This window comes from Coregonus lavaretus, assembly GCF_964263955.1.
Source record: "Coregonus lavaretus genome assembly, chromosome: 36".
NCBI classification, from domain to species: Eukaryota; Metazoa; Chordata; class Actinopteri; order Salmoniformes; family Salmonidae; genus Coregonus; species Coregonus lavaretus.
The window spans coordinates 17,290,806-17,312,519 of record NC_140023.1 but is presented as its reverse complement, the minus strand read 5'-3'; the positions used below and the strand labels follow the sequence as shown (position 1 = coordinate 17,312,519).

At 47.3% G+C, this 21,714-nt stretch overlaps 1 protein-coding gene across 1 annotated transcript in view; it reads right to left on the bottom strand.

Annotated features, from left to right (window-relative positions):
• The window catches only part of opn4a (opsin 4a (melanopsin)), a gene marked incomplete at both ends in the record, with an annotated part of 80,943 nt that extends 63,425 nt beyond the window's left edge, over window positions 1-17,518 (bottom strand). The window contains one exon of the mRNA XM_084153268.1: window positions 17,369-17,518. Within this exon, the coding sequence (XP_084009394.1) occupies window positions 17,369-17,518 (150 nt within the window). The remainder of the gene's footprint in view (window positions 1-17,368) is intronic.
• Between the last annotated feature and the right edge of the window lie 4,196 nt (window positions 17,519-21,714).

Genomic DNA, 21,714 nt, shown 5'->3' with positions numbered 1-21,714 from the left:
GGCCACGCACTGGGGAGTCATTTCAGGTGAGTAGGCGCCCCACTTACCCAGAGCTCTCTGTTGGTCACATGAGTATTCCTGTGTGTTTTCCACAGGTGGCACCTCATTCCCAGCATAAGGCGCTAGTAGATTCAGGCGCAGCTGGGAACTTTATTGATCGGGCATTTTGTGCTAGGTTAGGAATTCCCCTTCGGCCGGTAGAAGTTCCATTCCCTGTCCACGCATTAGACAGCCGGCCGTTGGGGTCGGGTCTGATCAGGGATGTCACAGCACCGCTGACGATGACGACGCAGGGGGGTCATGAGGAAATCATTCAGTTCTATCTGATTGACTCTCCTGCGTACCCAGTGGTGTTGGGTCTTCCCTGGTTAAGCACCCATGATCCTACCATAGCGTGGCAACAGAGGGCTCTTATGGAGTGGTCTGCCCAGTGTGTAGGGAGATGTCTAGGTGTTTCCATAGGGGCGACCTCGGTAGAGAGTCCGAACCAAGTGCCCGCACTGCGCATTCCCCCTGAGTATGAGGATTTAGCACTTGTGTTTAGCAAATCGAGGGCAGCACGGCTACCTCCTCATAGACAGGGGGACTGTGCGATAAATCTCCAGACAGGAGCAGCTCTTCCCCGGAGTCATGTGTATCCCCTGTCTCAAGAGGAAACTGCGGCTATGGAGACTTACATAGCCGAGTCCTTGGCACAGGGATACATACGGTCCTCCACTTCTCCGGTCTCCTCGAGTTTCTTCTTTGTGAAGAAGAAGGACGGGGGATTGCGCCCGTGTATTGATTACCGTAGTCTCAATCAGATCACAGTGAAATACAGTTACCCACTTCCACTGATTGCGACGATGACGGAGTCATTACGCGGAGCGCGGTTCTTCACAAAGTTGGATCTCAGGAGCGCGTACAATTTGGTGCGCATTAGGGAGGGGGATGAATGGAAAACAGCATTTAGCACCACCTCGGGTCATTACGAGTATCTCGTCATGCCATACGGGTTAATGAATGCTCCTTCAGTCTTCCAATCCTTTGTTGACGAGATTTTCCGGGACATGCATGGGCAGGGTGTAGTGGTGTACATTGACGACATTCTAGTGTATTCTTCTACACGAGCCGAGCATGTAGCCCAGGTGCGCCGAGTATTGAGACGACTGTTGGAGCATGACTTGTATGTCAAGGCAGAGAAATGCCTGTTCTTCCAGGAGTCCGTCTCCTTTTTGGGTTATCGGTTGTCCGCGTCTGGCGTGGAGATAGAGGTGGACCGGGTATCGGCTGTGCGTAATTGGCAAACTCCAACCACTGTAAAAGAGGTGCAGCAGTTCTTGGGTTTTGCTAATTACTACCGGAGATTTATTCGGGGTTTTGGACAGGTTGCAGCTCCCATTACGTCCCTGCTAAAGGGGGGTCCGGTGCGTTTGCGATGGTCGGCTGAGGCGGACAGGGCATTTGTCAAACTAAAGAACCTGTTCACCTCAGCTCCTGTGCTGGCGCATCCGGATCCCTCTTACCCATTCCAAGTAGAGGTAGACGCGTCTGAGACCGGTATTGGGGCAGTTCTATCACAACGGTCCGGCACGCCACCTAAACTCCGCCCCTGTGCGTTCTACTCCAAGAAGCTCAGCTCGGCGGAGAGTAACTATGATGTTGGGGACAGGGAGCTGTTAGCCGTAGTCCAGGCCCTAAAGGTGTGGAGGCATTGGCTTGAGGGGGCTCAACACCCTTTCCTCATTCTGACGGATCACCGTAACCTGGAGTACATCCGGGCAGCTAGGAGATTGAACCCTCGTCAGGCTAGGTGGAACATGTTCCTAACCCGTTCGTTTTTAAGATCACATACATCCCTGGGTCCCAGAATGGTAAGGCAGACGCCCTGTCCCGGCGGTATGACACAGAGGAGAGGTCCAACGAGCCTACTTCCATACTGCCGGAGTCTTGTTTGGTGGCTCCTGTGGTATGGGAGGTCGATTCTGAAATCGAGCGGGCACTGCGTACCGACCCTACTCCCCCCGAGTGTCCTGTGGGGCGGACGTACGTTCCGCTCGAGATTCGTGATCGCCTTATTTATTGGGCTCATACATCACCCTCCTCTGGACATCCAGGTATTGGCCGGACATTGCACTGTCTTAGCATGAAATACTGGTGGCCAACGTTAGCCAGGGATGTGAGGGTTTATGTCTCCTCCTGCTCGGTGTGTGCCCAGTGTAAGGCGCCTAGACATTTGCCCAGGGGTAAGCTACATCCCCTGCCCGTTCCACAACGACCCTGGTCCCACCTATCGGTGGATTTTGTTACCGACCTTCCCCCCTCCCAGGGGAATACCACCATTTTGGTCGTTGTGGATCGGTTTTCCAAGGCCTGTCGTCTCCTTCCCATGCCGGGTCTCCCTACTGCCCTACAAACCGCTGAGGCCCTATTCACCCATGTTTTCCGGCACTATGGGGTACCCGAGGATATAGTGTCTGACCGAGGTCCCCAGTTCACCTCCAGAGTTTGGGGGGCGTTTATGGAACGGTTGGGGGTCTCGGTAAGCCTTACCTCGGGGTACCACCCGGAGAGCAATGGGCAGGTGGAACGTGTCAACCAGGATGTGGGTAGGTTTTTGAGGTCCTATTGCCGGGACCGGCCGGAGGAGTGGTCTCGGTTCATCCCCTGGGCAGAGATGGCCCAGAACTCTCTCCGCCACTCCTCCACCAATTTAACACCCTTCCAGTGTGTTTTAGGTTATCAGCCGGTCCTGGCACCATGGCACGAGAGCCAGATCGAGGCCCCTGCGGTGGACGAGTGGATTCGGCGCTCGGAGGAGACGTGGGACGCTGCCCATGTCCATCTGCAGCGTGCCATCCGTCAACAAAAGGCGAGCGCCGACCGCCACCGCAGTGAGGCACCGGTGTACGCACCGGGAGATCGAGTCTGGCTCTCGACTCGAAACCTGCCCCTCCGCCTGCCCTGCCGGAAGCTGGGTCGGCGGTTTGTGGGGCCCTTCAAAGTCCTGAGAAGATTGAACGAGGTGTGTTACAGGTTACAACTGCCTATAGAGTATAAAAATATTAACCCCTCGTTCCATGTGTCTCTTCTCAGGCCGGTGGTAGCTGGCCCACTCCAAGAGGATGAGATAGGAGAGACCCCTCCGCCCCCTTTGGACATCGAGGGGGCCCCGGCGTACAGAGTCCGGACCATCTTGGACTCGAGACGCCGGATGAGTGGTCTCCAGTATCTCGTGGAGTGGGAGGGGTACGGTCCGGAGGAACGGTGCTGGGTGCCCAGGAGGGACATACTCGATCCATCCCTCCTGACTGAGTTTCACCATGGGCATCCCACGCGCCCGGGTCCGCGTCCTCCTGGCCGTCCCCGAGGCCGGGGTCGGCGCACGGCTGGAGCCGCGCGTCAAGGGGGGGGTACTGTCACGGTTTCGGCCGAGGCTGCTCCTCCTCCTGGTTCGGGCAGGCTTCGGCGTTCGCCGTCCCCGGAGTATTAGCTGCCACCGCTCTATGTGTCTGCATTTGATTATGTTTGTCTGTCTGTATCACCTGTGTCCAATTGTGTAATTATTACGTGTCCTATAAGTTCCTGGTTTTGTTCTAGTATTTTGTGTGTTGTTGCTTCCTGCCTTTGTGTCGGAGCTTTGTGTTTTTGCTCCCGTTTTGTTTAGTGTATTTAGTGTTTACGCGTGTGCGTAATTTTCCCTCGCCTCGTTGTTTGTTTTGAGGTCGGAGGTGTTCCTCTTACATTTTGATGACTATTAAAGTCTGTTGGACTTTACCTCTGTGTCCTGCGCCTGACTCCTCCACCACATCCACATCGGTAGCATTGACAATGGGCACTTCTTACGTACCATACGGTCAAGGTGCTCCCACAACAGCTCAATAGGGTTGAGATCCGGTGACTGTGCTGGCCACTCCATCATAGACAGAATACCAGTTGACCAGTTGACCACCTGTCCACAGAAGCAATCAATCATATTCCAAACTCTCCACCATGGCCAAGACCAAAGAGCTCTCCAAGGATGTCAGGGACAAGATTGTAGACCTACACAAGGCTGGAATGGGCTACAAGACCATCTCCAAGCAGCTTGGTGAGAAGGTGACAACAGTTGGTGCGATTATTCACAAATGGAAGAAACACAAAAGAACTGTCAATCTCCCTCTGCCTGGGGCTCCATGCAAGATCTCACCTCGAGGAGTTGCAATGATCATGAGAACGGTAAGGAATCAGTCCAGAACTACACGGGAGGATCTTGTCAATGATCTCAAGGCAGCTGGGACCATAGTCACGAAGAAAACAATTGGTAACACACTACGCTGTGAAGGACTGAAATCCTGCAGCGCCCGCAAGGTCCCCCTGCTCAAGAAAGCACATATACATGCCCGTCTGAAGTTTGCCAATGAACATCTGAATGATTCAGAGGAGAACTGGGTGAAAGTGTTGTGGTCAGATGAGACCAAAATCGAGCTCTTTGGCATCAACTCAACTCGCCGTGTTTGGAGGAGGAGGAATGCTGCCTATGACCCCAAGAACACCATCCCCACGGTCAAACATGGAGGTGGAAACATTATGCTTTGGGGGATTTTTTCTGCTAAGGGGACAGGACAACTTCACCGCATCAAAGGGACGATGGACGGGGCCATGTACCGTCAAATCTTGGGTGAGAACCTTCCCTCAGCCAGGGCATTGAAAATGGGTCGTGGATGGGTATTCCAGCATGACAATGACCCAAAACACACGGCCAAGGCAACAAAGGAGTGGCTCAAGAAGAAGCACATTAAGGTCCTGGGTGGCCTAGCCAGTCTCCAGACCTTAATCCCATAGAAAATCTGTGGAGGGAGCTGAAGGTTCGAGTTGCCAAACGTCAGCCTCGAAACCTTAATGACTTGGAGAAGATATGCAAAGAGGAGTGGAACAAAATCCCTCCTGAGATGTGTGCAAACCTGGTGGCCAACTACAAGAAACGTCTGACCTCTGTGATTGCCAACAAGGGTTTTGCCACCAAGTACTAAGTCATGTTTTGCAGAGGGGTCAAATACTTATTTCCCTCATTAAAATGCAAATCAATTTATAACATTTTTGACATGCGTTCTTCTGGATTATTTTGTTGTTATTCTGTCTCTCACTGTTCAAATAAACCTACCATTAAAATTATAGACTGATCATTTCTTTGTCAGTGGGCAAACGTACAAAATCAGCAGGGGATCAAATACTTTTTTCCCCTCACTGTACACTAAGTTGACTGTGCCTTTAAACAGCTTGGAAAATTCCAGAAAATGATGTCATGGCTTTAGAAGCTTCTGATAGGCTAATTGACATCATTTGAGTCAATTGGAGGTGTACCTGTGGATGTATTTCAAGGCCTACCTTCAAACTTAGTGCCTCTTTGGTTGACATCATGGGAAAATCAAAAGAAATCGGCCAAGACCTCAGAAAGAAAATTGTAGACCTCCACAAGTCTAGTTCATCCTTGGTATCAATTTCCAAACGCCTGAAGGTACCACGTTCATCTGTACAAACAATAGTACGCAAGTATTAACACCATGGGACCACGCAGCCGTCATACTGCTCAGGAAGGAGATGCGTTCTGTCTCCTAGAGATGAACGTACTTTCGTATAAAAAGTGCAAATCAATCCCAGAACAACAGCAAAGGACCTTGTGAAGATGCTGGAGGAAACAGGTACAAAAGTATCTATATCCACAGTGAAACGAGTCCTATATCAACATAACCTGAAAGGCCGCTCAACAGGAAGAAGCCACTGCTCCAAAATCAACATAAAAAAAACAGATTACGGTTTGTAACTGCACATGGGGACAAAGATCATACTTTTTCGAGAAATGTCCTCTGGTCTGATGAAACAAAAATAGAACTGTTTGGCCATAATGACCATCGTTATGTTTGGAGGAAAAAGGGGGTCGCTTGCAAGCCGAAGAACACCATCCCAACCGTGAAGCACGGGGGTGGCAGCATCATGTTGTGGGGGATGAAATAAATAAAAGCTTAAATAAATAATTCCCTCTGATATTATTCTGACATTTCACATTCCTAAAATAAAGTGGTGATCCTAACTGACCTAAGACAGGGATTTCTTACTAGGATTAAATGTTAGGAATTGTGAAAAACTGAGTTTAAATGTATTTGGCTATGGTGTATGTAAACTTCCGACTTCAACTGTATACAGTACCAGTCAAAAGTTTGGACACACCTACTCATTCCAGTGTTTTTCTTTATTTTTACTATTTTCGACATTGTAGAATAATAGTGAAGACATCAAAACTATGAAATAACACATATGGAATCATGTAGTAACCAAAAAAGTGTTAAACAAATAGAAATATATTTTATATTTGAGATTCTTCAAAGTAGCCACCCTTTGCCTTGATGACAGTTTTGCACTCTCTTGGCATTCTCTCAACCAGCTTCATGAGGTAGTCACCTGGAATGCATTTCAATGAACAGGTGTGCCTTCTTAAAAGTTAATTTCTGGAATTTATTTCCTTCTTAATACTTTTTAGCCAATCAGTTATTTTGTGTCAAGGTACAGAAGATAGCCCTATTTGGTAAAATACCAAGTCCATATTATGGCAAGAACAGCTCAAATAAGCAAAGAGAAATGACAGTCCATCATTACTTTAAGACATGAAGGTCAGTCAATACAGAACATTTCAAGAACTTTGAACGTTTCTTTAAGTTTAGTCGCAAAAACCATCAAGCGCTATGATGAAACTGGCTCTCATGAGGACCGCCACAGGAATGGAAGACCCAGAGTTACCTCTGCTGCAGAGGATAAGTTCATTAGAGTTACCAGCCTCAGAAATTGCAGCCCAAATAAATGCTTCACAGAGTTCAAGTAACAGACACATCTCAACATCAACTGTTCAGAGGAGACTGCGTGGATCAGGCCTTCATGGTCGAATTGCTGCAAAGAAACCACTACTAAAGGACACCAATAAGAAGAAGAGACTTGCTTGGGCCAAAAAACACAAGCAATGGACATTAGACCGGTGGAAATTTGTCCTTTGGTCTGGAGTCCAAATTGGAGATTTTTGATACCAACTGCTGTGTCTTTGTGAGACGTGGTGTGGGTGAACGGATGATCTCCGCATGTGTATTTCCCACTGTAAAGCATGGAGGAGGAGGTGTTATGGTGTGGGGGTACTTTGCTGGTGACACTGTCTGTTATTTATTTAGCATTCAAGGTACACTTAACCAGCATGGCTACCAAAGTATTCTGCAGCGATACGCCATCCCATCTGTTTTGGGCTTAGTGGGACTACCATTTGTTTTTTAACAGGACAATGACCCAACACACCTCCAGGCTGTGTAAGGGCTATTTGACCAAGAAGGAGAGTGTTGGAGTGCTGCATCAGATGACCTGGCCTCCACAATCCCCCGACCTCAACCAACTTGAGATGGTTTGGGATGAGTCGGACCGCAGAGTGAAGGAAAAGCAGCCAACAAGTGCTCAGCATATGTGGGAACTCCTTCAAGACTGTTAGAAAAGCATTCCAGGTGAAGCTGGTTGAGAGAATGCCAAGAGTGTGCAAAGCTGTCATCAAGGCAAAGGGTGGCTATATGAAGAATCTCAAATGTAAAATATATTTTGATGAGTTTAACCCTTTTTTGGTTACTACATGTGTTATTTCATAGTTTTGATGTCTTCACTATTATTCTACAATATAGAAAATAGTAAAAATAAAGAAAAACCCTTGAATGAGTAGGTGTTCTAAAACTTTTGACCGGTAGTGTATATATTTATATATATACACAACGTACAAAATCATAGGGAATCAAATACTTTTTTCCCTCACTGTATATATATATATATACACAGTGAGGGAAAAAAGTATTTGATCCCCTGCTGATTTTGTACGTTTGCCCACTGAAAAAGACATAATCAGTCTATAATTTTAATGGTAGGTTTATTTGAACAGTGAGAGACAGAATAACAACAACAAAATCCAGAAAAACGCATGTGAAAACTGTTATAAATTGATTTGCATTTTAATTAGGGAAATAAGTATTTGACCCCTAAAAAAACATGACTTAGTACTTGGTGGCAAAACCCTTGTTGGCAATCACAGAGGTCAGACGTTTCTTGTAGTTGGCCACCAGGTTTGTACACATCTCCAGAGGGATTTTGTTCCACTCCTCTTTGCAGATCTTCTCCAAGTCATTAAGGTTTCGAGGCTGACGTTTGGCAACTCAAACCTTCAGCTCCCTCCACAGATTTTCTATGGGATTAAGGTCTGGAGACTGGCTAGGCCACTCCAGGACCTTAATGTGCTTCTTCTTGAGCCACTCCTTTGTTGCCTTGGCCGTGTGTTTTGGGTCATTGTCATTCTGGAATACCCATCCACGACCCAATTTCAATGCCCTGGCTGAGGGAAGGAGGTTCTCACCCAAGATTTGACGGTACATGGCCCCGTCCATCGTCCCTTTGATGCTGTGAAGTTCCCCTTAGCAGAAAAACACCCCCAAAGCATAATGTTTCCACCTCCATGTTTGACGGTGGGGATGGTGTTCTTGGGGTCATAGGCAGCATTCCTCCTCCTCCAAACACGGCGAGTTGAGTTGATGCCAAAGAGCTCCATTTTGGTCTCATCTGACCACAACACTTTCACTCAGTTCTCCTCTGAATTATTCAGATGTTCATTGGCAAACTTCAGACGGCCCTGTATATGTGCTTTCTTGAGCAGGGGGATCTTGCGGGCACTACAGGATTTCAGTCCTTCACGGCGTAGTGTGTTACCAATTGTTTTCTTGGTGACTATGGTCCCAGCTGCCTTGAGATCATTGACAAGATCCTCCCGTGTAGTTCTGGGCTGATTCCTAACCGTTCTCATGATCATTGCAACTCCACGAGGTGAGATCTTGCATGGAGCCCCAGGCCGACGGAGATTGACAGTTATTTTGTGTTTCTTCCATTTGTGAATAATCGCACCAACTGTTGTCACCTTGTCACCAAGCTGCTTGGTGATGGTCTTGTAGGCCATTCCAGCCTTGTGTAGGTCTACAATTGTCACGATCGTTGGGAACAGAGGACCAAGGCGCAGCGTGGAATGCGAACATATTTATTAAATAATGATCACACGAACAAAACAACAAAACGATAACGTGACGTCCCTGGTTACATACACCAAGCAACATGGAACAAGAAACCACACCAAATGAATGCCTAACGGCTACCTAAGTATGGCTCCCAATCAGAGACAACGAGCTACAGCCGTCTCTGATTGGGAGCCACCCTGGCCAACATAGAATTACAAAACCTAGAAATTAACACCCTGGCTCAACATACGAGAGTCCCCAGAGCCAGGGCGTGACAGTACCCCCCCCCCCAAAGGCGCGGACTCCGACCGCGCCAACCAAACACAACAGGGGAGGGACCGGGTGGGCACTCCGCCTCGGCGGCGGATCCGGCTCTGGACATGACCCCCACTCCTTCTCTAACCCCCCAAAGTACCCCTGGTCCGGTCTGGCCCTGCTGACCGGAGCTGAACTGAACACTGGTGGAGCGGATTGCTCTAGCTCCGGCGTGACGCAGCTGACCCGTGCCGACCCAGGCACCGGTGGAACAGGCACGGGCTGTGCCGTACTGACGACGCACACTACTGGCTTGGTGTGGGGAGCAGGAACGGGCCGAGCCGGGCTGACGAAACGCACCACTGACTTGGTGCGGGGAGCAGGAGCGGGCCGGACCGGGCTGACGAGGCGCACCACTGACTTGGTGCGGGGAGCAGGAACGGGCCGAGCCGGGCTGACGAAGCGCACCACTGACTTGGTGCGGGGAGCAGGAACGGGCCGAGCTGGGCTGACGAAACGCACCACTGACTTGGTGCGGGGAGCAGGAGCGGGCCGGACCGGGCTGACGAAGCACACCACTGACTTGGTGCGGCGAGCAGGAACGGGCCGAGTTGGGCTGACGCAGCGCACCACTGGCTGGGTGCGGGGAGCAGGCCGGACCGGGCTGGCGACGCGCACCACAGGCTCGGTACGAGGGACAGGAACAGGCCGGACTGTACTGGGGACACACACCACTGGCCCTACGCGGGGATCAGGAACGGGCCGGACCGGACTGGTAACACACCCCAGTACCTCTCGCCGTGCCTCTACACTTTCCTCCCCTTTTGTGACCAGTGGCCCCCGTAACCTGGCGGCCTCCTCTACTAACCGCTCTATCGCGGCCTCCTGCTGCCCCGACGTCCACGGCGTGAGCCCCCCCTAAACATTTTCTGGGTGTCTCTCCTCCTCGTGGACCAGGCCTCCATAGTTCTCGCCCAACTCTCGCTCTTCTGCTTCCAAGTCCTCTCTGGCGTTGGCTCCAGGACACGATGCTTGGTCCAGGTATGGTGGTTTCTTCTGTCACGATCGTCGGGAACAGAGAACCAAGGCGCAGCGTGGAATGCGAACATATTTATTAAATAATGATCACACGAACAAAACAATAAAACGATAACGTGACGTCCCTGGTTACATACACCAACCAACACGGAACAAGAAACCACACCAAATGAATGCCTAACGGCTACCTAAGTATGGCTCCCAATCAGAGACAACGAGCTACAGCCGTCTCTGATTGGGAGCCACCCTGGCCAACATAGAATTACAAAACCTAGAAATTAACACCCTGGCTCAACATACGAGAGTCCCCAGAGCCAGGGCGTGACAACAATCTTGTCCCTGACATCCTTGGAGAGTTCTTTGGTCTTGGCCATGGTGGAGAGTTTGGAATCTTATTGATTAATTGCTTATGTGGACAGGTGTCTTTTATACAGGTAACAAACTGAGATTAGGAGCACTCCCTTTAAGAGTGTGCGCCTAATCTCAGTGTCACGCCCTGGCTCGGGGGACTCTCGTATGTTGAGCCAGGGTGTTAGTTTCTATGTTTTGTGGTGGGTTCTAGGTTATTGTATTTCTTTGTTTGAGTGACTCCCAATCAGAGGTAACGAGTGTCAGCTGTTGGCTCGTTGTCTCTGATTGGGAGCCATATTTAACTATCTGTCTTTCACGTTGTGTTTGTGGTTTCTTGTTCATTTCGGTTTGTGTGAAACCGTAGACGTCACGTTTTCGTTTGTGTTTTTGATCGTGTGATCATCTATAGTAATAAAATATGTTCACCTTCAACGCTGCGCATTGGTCCTCTATGGTAGACGATCGTGACAGAAGAAACCACCAAGATGGGACCAAGCAGCGTGTCCAGGAGCCGTCGCCAGGGAGATCCCTCACAGATCTCCTTCGCCTCCTGGACTGGGTCAAGCCGAGGGAGGAAGACAAGGGCTTGACATTATGGCAGAAGGGCGAGAAGCTGGCGAGGGATATGGAGACGTGGTCCACGGGTAGGAGAGACGCCCCGAAAATTTTTAGGGGGGGGCTCACGACGGCGGACCAGCAGGAGGCCGCGATAGAGCGGTCCAGTGGGTTGCCGGAGAAGGCCGCCGGGTTACGGGGGCCACTGGTAGAAGAGGGGATGGAAGGTGTGGAGGCACGGCGAGAGGTACTGGCGTGTGTTGCCAGTCCGGTCCGGCCCGTTCCAGATCCCGGTGTGGAGCCAGTGGTGTGTGTCCCCAGTACGGTCCGGTCTATTCCTGCTCCCCGCACCGAACCTGCGGTGCGCGTCGCCAGTCCAGTCCGGCCCATTCCTGCTCCCCGCATCAAGTCTGTGGTGCGTCTCGTCAGCCCGGCTCTGCCCGTTCCTGCTCCCCGCACCAGGACTGTGGTGCGCGTCGCCAGCCCGGTCCGGCCCATTCCTGCTCCCCGCATCAAGCCTGTGGTGCGTCTCGTCAGCCCGGCTCTGCCCGTTCCTGCTCTCCGCACCAGGTCTGTGGTGCGCGTCGCCAGCCCGGTCCGGCCCATTCCTGCTCCCCGCGTCAAGTCTGTGGTGCGTCTCGTCAGCCCGGCTCTGCCCGTTCCTGCTCCCCGCACCAGGACTGTGGTGCGCGTCGCCAGCCCGGTCCGGCCCATTCCTGCTCCCCGCATCAAGCCTGTGGTGCGTCTCGTCAGCCCGGCTCTGCCCGTTCCTGCTCTCCGCACCAGGTCTGTGGTGCGCGTCGCCAGCCCGGTCCGGCCCATTCCTGCTCCCCGCGTCAAGTCTGTGGTGCGTCTCGTCAGCCCGGCTCTGCCCGTTCCTGCTCTCCGCACCAGGTCTGTGGTGCGCGTCGCCAGCCCGGTCCGGCCCATTCCTGCTCCCAGCACCAAGTCTGTGGGGCGGTTCGTCAGCCCTGTCCGGCCCGCTCCTGCTCCCCACACCAAGCCAGTGGTGTGCGTCGTCAGTGCAGCACGGCCCGTGCCTGTTCCCCACACCAAGCCAGTGGTGTGCGTCGTCGGTCCGGCACGGCACGTGCCTGTTCCACTGGAGCCGGATCCGCCGCCGAGGCGGAGTGCCCACCCGGTCCCTCCCCTGTTGTGTTTCGTTGGCGCGGTCGGAGTCCGCGCCTTTAGGGGGGGGTACTGTCACGCCCTGGCTCGGGGGACTCTCGTATGTTGAGCCAGGGTGTTAGTTTCTATGTTTTGTGGTGGGTTCTAGGTTATTGTATTTCTTTGTTTGAGTGACTCCCAATCAGAGGTAACGAGTGTCAGCTGTTGGCTCGTTGTCTCTGATTGGGAGCCATATTTAACTATCTGTCTTTCACGTTGTGTTTGTGGTTTCTTGTTCATTTCGGTTTGTGTGAAACCGTAGACGTCACGTTTTCGTTTGTGTTTTTGATCGTGTGATCATCTATAGTAATAAAATATGTTCACCTTCAACGCTGCGCATTGGTCCTCTATGGTAGACGATCGTGACACTCAGCTCGTTACCTGTATAAAAGACACCTGGGAGCCAGAAATCTTTCTAATTGAGAGGGGGTCAAATACTTATTTCCCTCATTAAAATGCAAATCAATTTATAACATTTTTGACATGCATTTTTCTGGATTTTTTTGTTGTTATTCTGTCTCTCACTGTTCAAATAAACCTACCATTAAAATTATAGACTGATCATTTCTTTGTCAGTGGGCAAACGTACAAAATCAGCAGGGGATCAAATAATTTTTTCCCCTCACTGTAAATACACACATACATACACTGAGTGTACAAAACATTAAGAACACCCTCCTAATATTGAGTTGCGCCCCCTCCTCCCCCCCTTTTGCCACCAGAACAGCCTCAATTCGTCGGGGCATGGACTCTACAAGGTGTCGAAAGCGTTCCACTGGGATGCTGGCACATTTTGACTCCAATGTTTCCCACAGTTGTGTCAAGTTGGCTGGATGTCGTTGTGGATGGTGGACCATTCTTGAATGGCACACATATACAATCATGTCTCAATTTTCTCAAGGCTTGAAAATCCTTCTTTAACCTATCTCCTCCTCTTCATCTACACCGATTGAAGTGGATTTAATAATTGACATCAATAACGGGATAATAACTTTCACCTGGTCAGTCTATGTCATGGAAAGAGTAGGTGTTCATAATGTTTTGTAAACTCAGTGTATACCTACCTGAATGACTCCCACAGACTACAGTCGTGGTCAAAAGTTTTGAGAATGACACAAATATTAATTTTCACAAAGTCTGCTGTTCCGTTTTTATGATGGCAATTTGCATATACTCCAAAATGTTATGAAGAGTGATCAGATGAACTGCAATTAATTGCAAAGTCCCTCTTTGCCATGAAAATGAACTTAATCCCCAAAAAACATTTCCACTGCATTTCAGCCCTGCCACAAAAGGACCAGGTGACATCATGTCAGTGATTCTCTCGTTAACACAGGTGAGAGTGTTGACTAGGACAAGGCTGGAGATCACTCTGTCATGCTGATTGTTAGAATAACAGACTGGAAACTTTAAAAGGAGGGTGGTGCTTGAAATCATTGTTCTTCCTCTGTTAACCATGGTTACCTGCAAGGAAACACGTGCCGTCATCATTGCTTTGCACAAAAAGGGCTTCACAGGCAAGGATATTGCTGTTGTAAGATTTCACCTAAATCAACCATTTATCGGATCATCAAGAACTTCAAGGACAGAGGTTCAATTGTTGTGAAGAAGGCTTCAGGGTGCCCAAGAAAGTCCAGCAAGCGCCAGGACCGTCTCCTAAAGTTGATTCAGCTGCGGGATTGGGGCACCACCAGTGCAGAGCTTGCTCAGGAATGGCAGCAGGCAGGTGTGAGTGCATCTGCACGCACAGTGAGGCGAAGACTTTTGGAGGATGGCCTGGTGTCAAGAAGGGCAGCAAAGAAGCCACTTCTCTCCAGGAAAAACATCAGGGACAGACTGATATTCTGCAAAAGGTACAGGGATTGGACTGCTGAGGACTGGGGTAAAGTCATTTTCTCTGATGAATCCCCTTTCCGATTGTTTGGGGCATCTGGAAAAAAGCGTGTCCGGAGAAGACAAGGTGAGCGCTACCATCAGTCCTGTGTCATGCCAACAGTAAAGCATCCTGAGACCATTCATGTGTGGGCTTGCTTCTCAGCCAAGGGAGTGGGCTCACTCACAATTTTGCCTAAGAACACAGACATGAATAAAGAATGGTACATTTACATTTACATTTTAGTCATTTAGCAGACGCTCTTACATCCTCCGAGAGCAACTTCTCCCAACCATCCAAGAACAGTTTGGTGACGAACAATGCCTTTTCCAGCATGATGGAGCACCTTGCCATAAGGCAAAAGTGATAACTAAGTGGCTCAGGGAACAAAACATCGACATTTTGGGTCCATGGCCAGGAAACTTCCCAGACCTTAATCCCATTGAGAACTTGTGGTCAATCCTCAAGAGGCGGGTGGACAAACAAAAACCCACAAATTCTGACAAACTCCAAGCATTGATTATGCAAGAATGGGCTGCCATCAGTCAGGATGTGGCCCAGAAGTTAATTGACAGCATGCCAGGGCGGATTGCAGAGGTCTTGAAAAAGAAGGGTCAACACTGCAAATATTGACTCTTTGCATAACTTAATGTAATTGTCAATAAAAGCCTTTGACACTTATGGATTGCTTGTAATTATACTTCAGTATACCATAGTAACATCTGACAAAAATATCTAAAAACACTGAAGCAGCAAACTTTGTGAAGACCAATACTTGTGTCATTCTCAAACATTTTGACCACGACTGTACATTCTAAAGCTAAGATTGGATCGTTTTTGATGTTCCCACACAAATGTGCATAGCTAGCACCATATATATATTCTGGACTCTGACCTTGCTGGTTTTGATATTGCTCGTTCTTGTATTTTTTTTATTTTTTTTTATCAAAGACTTTGGTTATTGTATTGTTTCTAGATATTACTGCACTGTTGGAGCTAGAAACATAAGCATTTTGCTGCACCTGCAATCACATCTGCAAATCTGTGTACACAACCAATACATTTTGATTTGATTTGATGTTAAATGTTGTAGCTACCTAAAAATATTAAAGAAACAATTTATTTGGGAAATATTCAGTCTTTGCTCTTTTCGACATTAGCATGCTGATGATTTGAAGTTGTATTGTATTAATTTGTATCTTTTAAGACATTGAATACACGTTGTTTAGTATATTTAGTGCATGTATTATGTTTAGTTTAGTTTTCTTAGTGAGAAGCAAGTTCATTTAAAGTTATGTGATTTTGTTTATATAGATACAACATTTCAATGTTGTTAATAAATGTAAATGTAAATGTTAATACACAAAGTAAACAAAAAGCGGATCTAATTTGCAGCAAACAGTAGAATGTTCGCCACAAGTTTCCCAGAATTGTTTGCCAGAAATTCACAAGTCGCCACAATTTGCTGCAACAGTTTGCCACAAAACTAATTTGGATGTGAAAATATGAGCTTGCTGCAAATTTGCCAAAGATTTGCCACAACTGTTTGCCAGAAGCCTCTTTTTTTTGGTAAGGGAGTCTTGCTATTGTTCCACAACATCAATTAAGTGCTCTTTCTATGCAAAACCCAACTATGTCTAGTAATGCTCGAGCCACTCAGCACCTGTCTGTGCATGCCGAGGGGAGTTCTCTCTGGAAAGGGGATGACGGCGGTTTGAGTGCATGCCCAAAATCAAAACCATAAACCCCAGAATGAATGGACAAACAAACAAAATCTGGAAATGCAGGAATCTGCATTTTTAGAATATTGAGAGGGGATTTGATACAGTTCTGTATGTTGAGCTAAGATAACAATAAACCCGATTAAATATTGCGTGTTGGAGGGAAATCAGGAGGGGGAGGCTAAAATGAGTCAGCCATCTGACAGGAAGGTTCTGGCTGAAGTTGTGCTGTCTAATTGTGATGCTCAGACATCCCTTTTCTGAATCCATCCCTCATAGCTGTGTCATCTCAGGGACTGGGACAGACTAACAACACGGAAATGCCATCAGAATGTACTTGATATTTCATCGAAGGTGGCAGGTGATATCTACCCACTGAAAGGTCTCTGTACCTCATTGTCCCTTTGGTAATAAGACCAGCATTAGTATTTACACTGTGGGTAACATTCTGTAAGACCATTTAGTAAGAGATCAGAATGTAAGCTAGACATTTACACTAAATACCACAAAAATAAGTATGACAGACATGCACATACACCTGAAGAGAGAAACAGACACAGAGAGAGAGTGAGAAAGAGAGAGAGACAGAGACAACGTTAGTCACTTCATCACAAATAACCGATAACCAGCATCTTAAAGAGGCTTCAGTTGAACAGCACTATCTGAATTGAGCATTAACCAATCTGTTTACCCTTTAAAAGGTACCCCTTTGCTCCTGATTCTTTAATAAATACATTTTAACCCACAAACAGTGAATAAAGGCACTAGCCAGTAGCATGGAAATGGGCCATCAATAAAGGGTTTGCAAGTAGGTGCCAAATCAATAGAGCACCATGGTAGCCTTGGGTAGAGTGCGGCTGAGGTATGTGAGCCCATCTGAATCATTGCTGTGAATTATTATTGATGTACAGATGACTGTAAATGTAATGTAATGCACATCTTTCTTACTTTCCATTCTCTAGAGTCACTGTAAAACAGAACACTCTGTATTGCAGGGTGAATGAATAATCATTTTTGATAAGTCAGATCTGCCCCAAGAGAAGAATGTTATTCAGGCATTTCAGGACAGCTGTCAAGAAATAGCTTTTTTTCCTGAGCAGATTCTCTGTAATGTGCCTATCATGCAAAAATATATGTTATTTTTGTTGTGGATGTCAATCTGAATTATGTATTATTTCTGAACAAGACAAGGCAATGTCATTCAGAAATTATAGCTGCATCAGTCATTGAAATAAATAATTTGACATGAGGAACAGCAATCAGTTATCATTACAAACATAGCACAGTCTTACAATCACAATCAAACCAAACGCATGTCCTACATGAATGATCAGGCTACTTCAACCTGGGTTATAATAAACAGGTGAAACACTTACAGAGGTGGTAACAGATGGCAGGTCCACCAGCCGGTACTCATTGACCCCCGTATCGTTCCAGGAGGAGAGCGTCTCCACGATGCGCGTGCAGTTCGGGTCCTGGAACGGACACGAGATGCCCTTCCGAACCGAGCGCACGGCGCCGCTCATCGCTCCACTTGCGCCCTCCAGGGCTGATGGGCCACCCAAGATGGGTTGTAGGTGGACGGTGGGAAAGAGAAATAAACTGGGAGTCCTGACACAAATCCGACAGCTGTCCGGTCAGTGTTCCAGCTAGAGGCAAATATGCAACCTCAATATGGCCAGGTGATGATAACTTATCTTGTTGGCTCCACAGTGGGAATCTGTTTTGGAAAGTTATCGATTCTCGATATGAATGTTAATAGACTACAGTTGATATTTGTGGTCGGTAAGACACAGTGGTATAAAACACAGTTTGACAACCGCAAGAGAGGATGGCGTTTCATACGCTCTTGCGCGCCAGCCACGCAACCGTATAGCACATTTTTGTTAAATTGACATATTTACATATCGCTCTTTTCTCCATGTCCTTGCTCGGAGTTGCCACTCCCCACCAGGGGGCCAGGGTTCTGGTCTGGAATCACGCTTTCTACAGTGCTCAGAGAGCCAGTTTCAAAATGACTAAAAATACACTTTCATTATCACATTTGTGCCAAAAATATCCATTGCATTTTTCCAGTAATTGTTTTCGAGACCGATTTTTCCCAAAATGACAATCCCATAGATTGCCCAATAGAGAAGTCCAATTTCAAAATATCTAAAAATACACTTTCATTATCACCTTTGTGCCAAAAATATCCATTGCATTTTTCTAGTAATTGTCTCACTCACAGCAAAGATAGTAACATGTAATATGGTTGTGTCACTAGTTACCACAGTCACAAAGTCCAAATTGGTTATATCATTCAAATTCATGAAAACAAACATTTGCTTTTTGGTCTTAATTTAAGGTTAGGGTTAGGCATAAGGTTAGCAGTGTGGTTAAGGTTAGAGTTGAGGTTAGTATGCAGGCCATGGAAGAACTGGGACATTTTTAGCTTTCAGGAATTGTGTACAGATCCTCCCGTCATGGGGCCGTGCATTATCATGCTGAAACATGAGGTAATGGCAGCGGATGAATGGCACAACAATGGGTCTCCGGATCTCGTCACCGTATCTCTGTGCATTAAAATTGCCATCGATCAAATGCAATTGTGTTCGTTGTCCGTATCTTATGCCTGCCTGCCTGCCCATACCATAACCCCACCGCCACCATAGGGCACTCTGTTCTCAACGTTGACATCAGCAAACTGCTTGTCCACACGATCCCATACACGCTGTCTGTCATCTGCCCGGTATAGTTTAAACCGGGATTCATCCATGAAGAGCACACTTCTCCAGCATGCCAGTGGCCATCGAAGGTGAGGATTTGCCAACTGTAGTCGGTTACGATGCCGAACTGCAGTCAGGTCAAGACCTTGGTGAGGACGACAAACACGCAGATGAGTGTCGCTGAGACGGTTTCTGACAGTTTGTGCAGAACATCTTTGGTTATGCTAACAAACCCACAGTTTCATCAGCTGTCTGGTTGGCTGGTCTCAGATGATCCTGCAGGTGAAGAAGGCGGATGTGGAGGTCCTGGGCTGGTGTGGTTACACGTGGTCTGCGGTTGTGAGGCTGGTTGGGTGTACTGCCAAATTCCCTAAAACAACGTTGGAGGAGGCTTATTGTAGAGAAACGAGCATAACATTTTCTGGCAACAGCTCTGGTGGACATTCCTGCAGTCAGCATGCCAATTGCACGCTCCCTCAAAACATGAGACATCTGTGGCATTGTGTTGTGTGACAAAACTGCACATTTTAGAGTGGCCTTTTATTGTCCCCAGCACAAGGTGCACCTGTGTAATGATCATGCTGTTTAATCAGCTTCTTGATATGCCACACCTGTCAGGTGGATGGATTATCTTGACAAAGGAGAAATGCTCACTAACAAGGATGTCAACAAATTTGTGCACAAAATTTGAGAGAAATACGTTTTTTGGGCGTATGGAAAATTTCAGGGATCTTTTATTTCAGTATAAAAGCTGAAGAACATAGGCACATCCAGGTACTTTTTGCAGGTGCTGGGGTTGTAGGTGAATTCATGGAAAATAAAAAGGAAAACGCTGCACACTGCTGCTCATTCTCCCAGGTGATTTATTATTATTATAAAAACGTTTTGACCCTTAGGTCTTCATCAGGCATCCATATGGTTTTTCATGTTAGTGCTGTTTTTCTCTTTTCAAAGTGAATGTTGTATGCTTTTGATGAGTGTGCTTGGTGTGCCTTGGGTCCCAGACCAGATGGGAGAGTTAATACACATGGGAGAGTACGGAGAGTATTCACACCTGCATTCTTCACTTTTGCAGTCTCCGTTTGATGATGACAAGGGTTACAGCAGGAATAATTGTGATGGTATTAACAGACCCCACGGAGTGCAGAGAAAACCCACAAAAGAAGAGAGAAGGAAAGAAGAGGCATTGAGTGTGAGTTCTTCTCCTGCCTGGGGAGAAAGTTGGTCCTCTTTGATAGCTGCAGACCAGGAACCTGGCCAGAGGCACTCACACGCACATCCCATGTCAACAACTGTTCCCTTTCACACTGCAACAGCTAGCTCAACGCGTTTTTTCCATCCAATGTGTTATTCACACACAGGATTGTGTCTATGTTATTGCACTAAAACACACACACACACCTGTTGAAGCCATAACCCAAACCCAAAAAATATTTTCTATAATTTACAGTATAATGATAGGGAAGTCACTTGCCTCATTTTCAGCTTCAGCTGACAAGCCCTGTCCTAAAAGATGCAGCCCTGTACTGTAAGTATGAGAAAAATGGCCGGCGGCCCAGATGAGACAGCTATACCATTCCAAGTGTGTGTCTTTGTACGTGTGTGTGTGTGTGTGTGTGTGTGTGTGTGTGCAGGAAGCCACAGATATTGAGTATGAATTTAGAGCTCCATACAAATCCATTCTCCTTATTCTGCTACTGTATTACATACTTGCATATCAAAGAGTGGGTCCACCACCAAAAGCTGTTTTTTTAATGTAAGCAATATTCAAAGGTGCATTCCAGTTTTTGCTGTTTGCATAATAGCATGGAGCTTAATCAAAGTGTGACCCTCCTATTGGTCACAGTGCTTTATTATAGTGATCTATGGAATGATCTAGAATAGGGTCAGCAGAGTGGAGCTGGGACGGAAACCACTAGATTAAAATAGGCAACTCCATCAGTTGAATGCATCTCACAGCCATTGTGGTGGAAAAGCCAGATTCATAATTCTACAGGCCGAGTCCTTGCCCCTGGTCCACTGCTCCAAAAAACACAAAGGGTGTCAGATCTAGACAGAATGGTGCAGACACACACAGTCTCTCTCTCTCTCTCTCTCTCTCTCTCTCTCTCTCTCTCTCTCTCTCTCTCTCTCTCTCTCTCTCTCTCTCTCTCTCTCTCTCTCTCTCTCTCTCTCTCTCTCTCTCTCTCTCTCTCTCTCTCTCTCTCTCTCTCTCTCTCTCTCTCTCTCTCTCTCGCTCAATTCAATTTCAATTTCAATTTAAGGGCTTTATTGGCATGGGAAACATATGTTAACATTGCCAAAGCAAGTGAAGTAGATAGTAAACAAAAATGAAATAAACAATAAATATTAACAGTAAACATTACACTCAGAAGTTCCAAAAGAATAAAGACATTTCAAATGTCATATTATGTATATATACAGTGATGTAACAATGTGCAAATAGTTAAAGTACAAATGGGAAAATAAATAAACATAAATATGGGTTGTATTTACAATGGTGTTTGTTCTTCACTGGTTGCCCTTTTATTGTGGCAACAGGTCACACATCTTGCTGCTGTGATGGCACACTGTGGTATTTCACCCAGTAGATAAAAGGGAGTTTATCAAAATTGGTTGTTTTTTTTCGAATTCATTGTGAATCTCTATAATCTGAGGGAAATATGTGTCTCTAATATGGTCATACATTTGGCAGGAGGTTTGGAAGTGCAGCTCAGTTTCCACCTCATTTTGTGGGCAGTGTGCACATAGCCTGTCTTCTCTTGAGAGCCAGGTCTGCCTACAGCTGCTTTTCTCAATAGCTAGGCTATGCTCACTGGGTCTGTACATAGTCAAAGCTTTCCTTAAGTTTGGGTCAGTCACAGTGGTCAGGTATTCTGCCACTGGGTACTCTCTGTTTAGGGCCAAATAGCATTCTAGTTTGCTCTGTTATTTTGTTAATTCATTCCAATGTGTCAAGTAATTCTCTTTTTGTTTTGTCATGATTTGGTTGGGTCTAATTGTGTTGTTGTTGT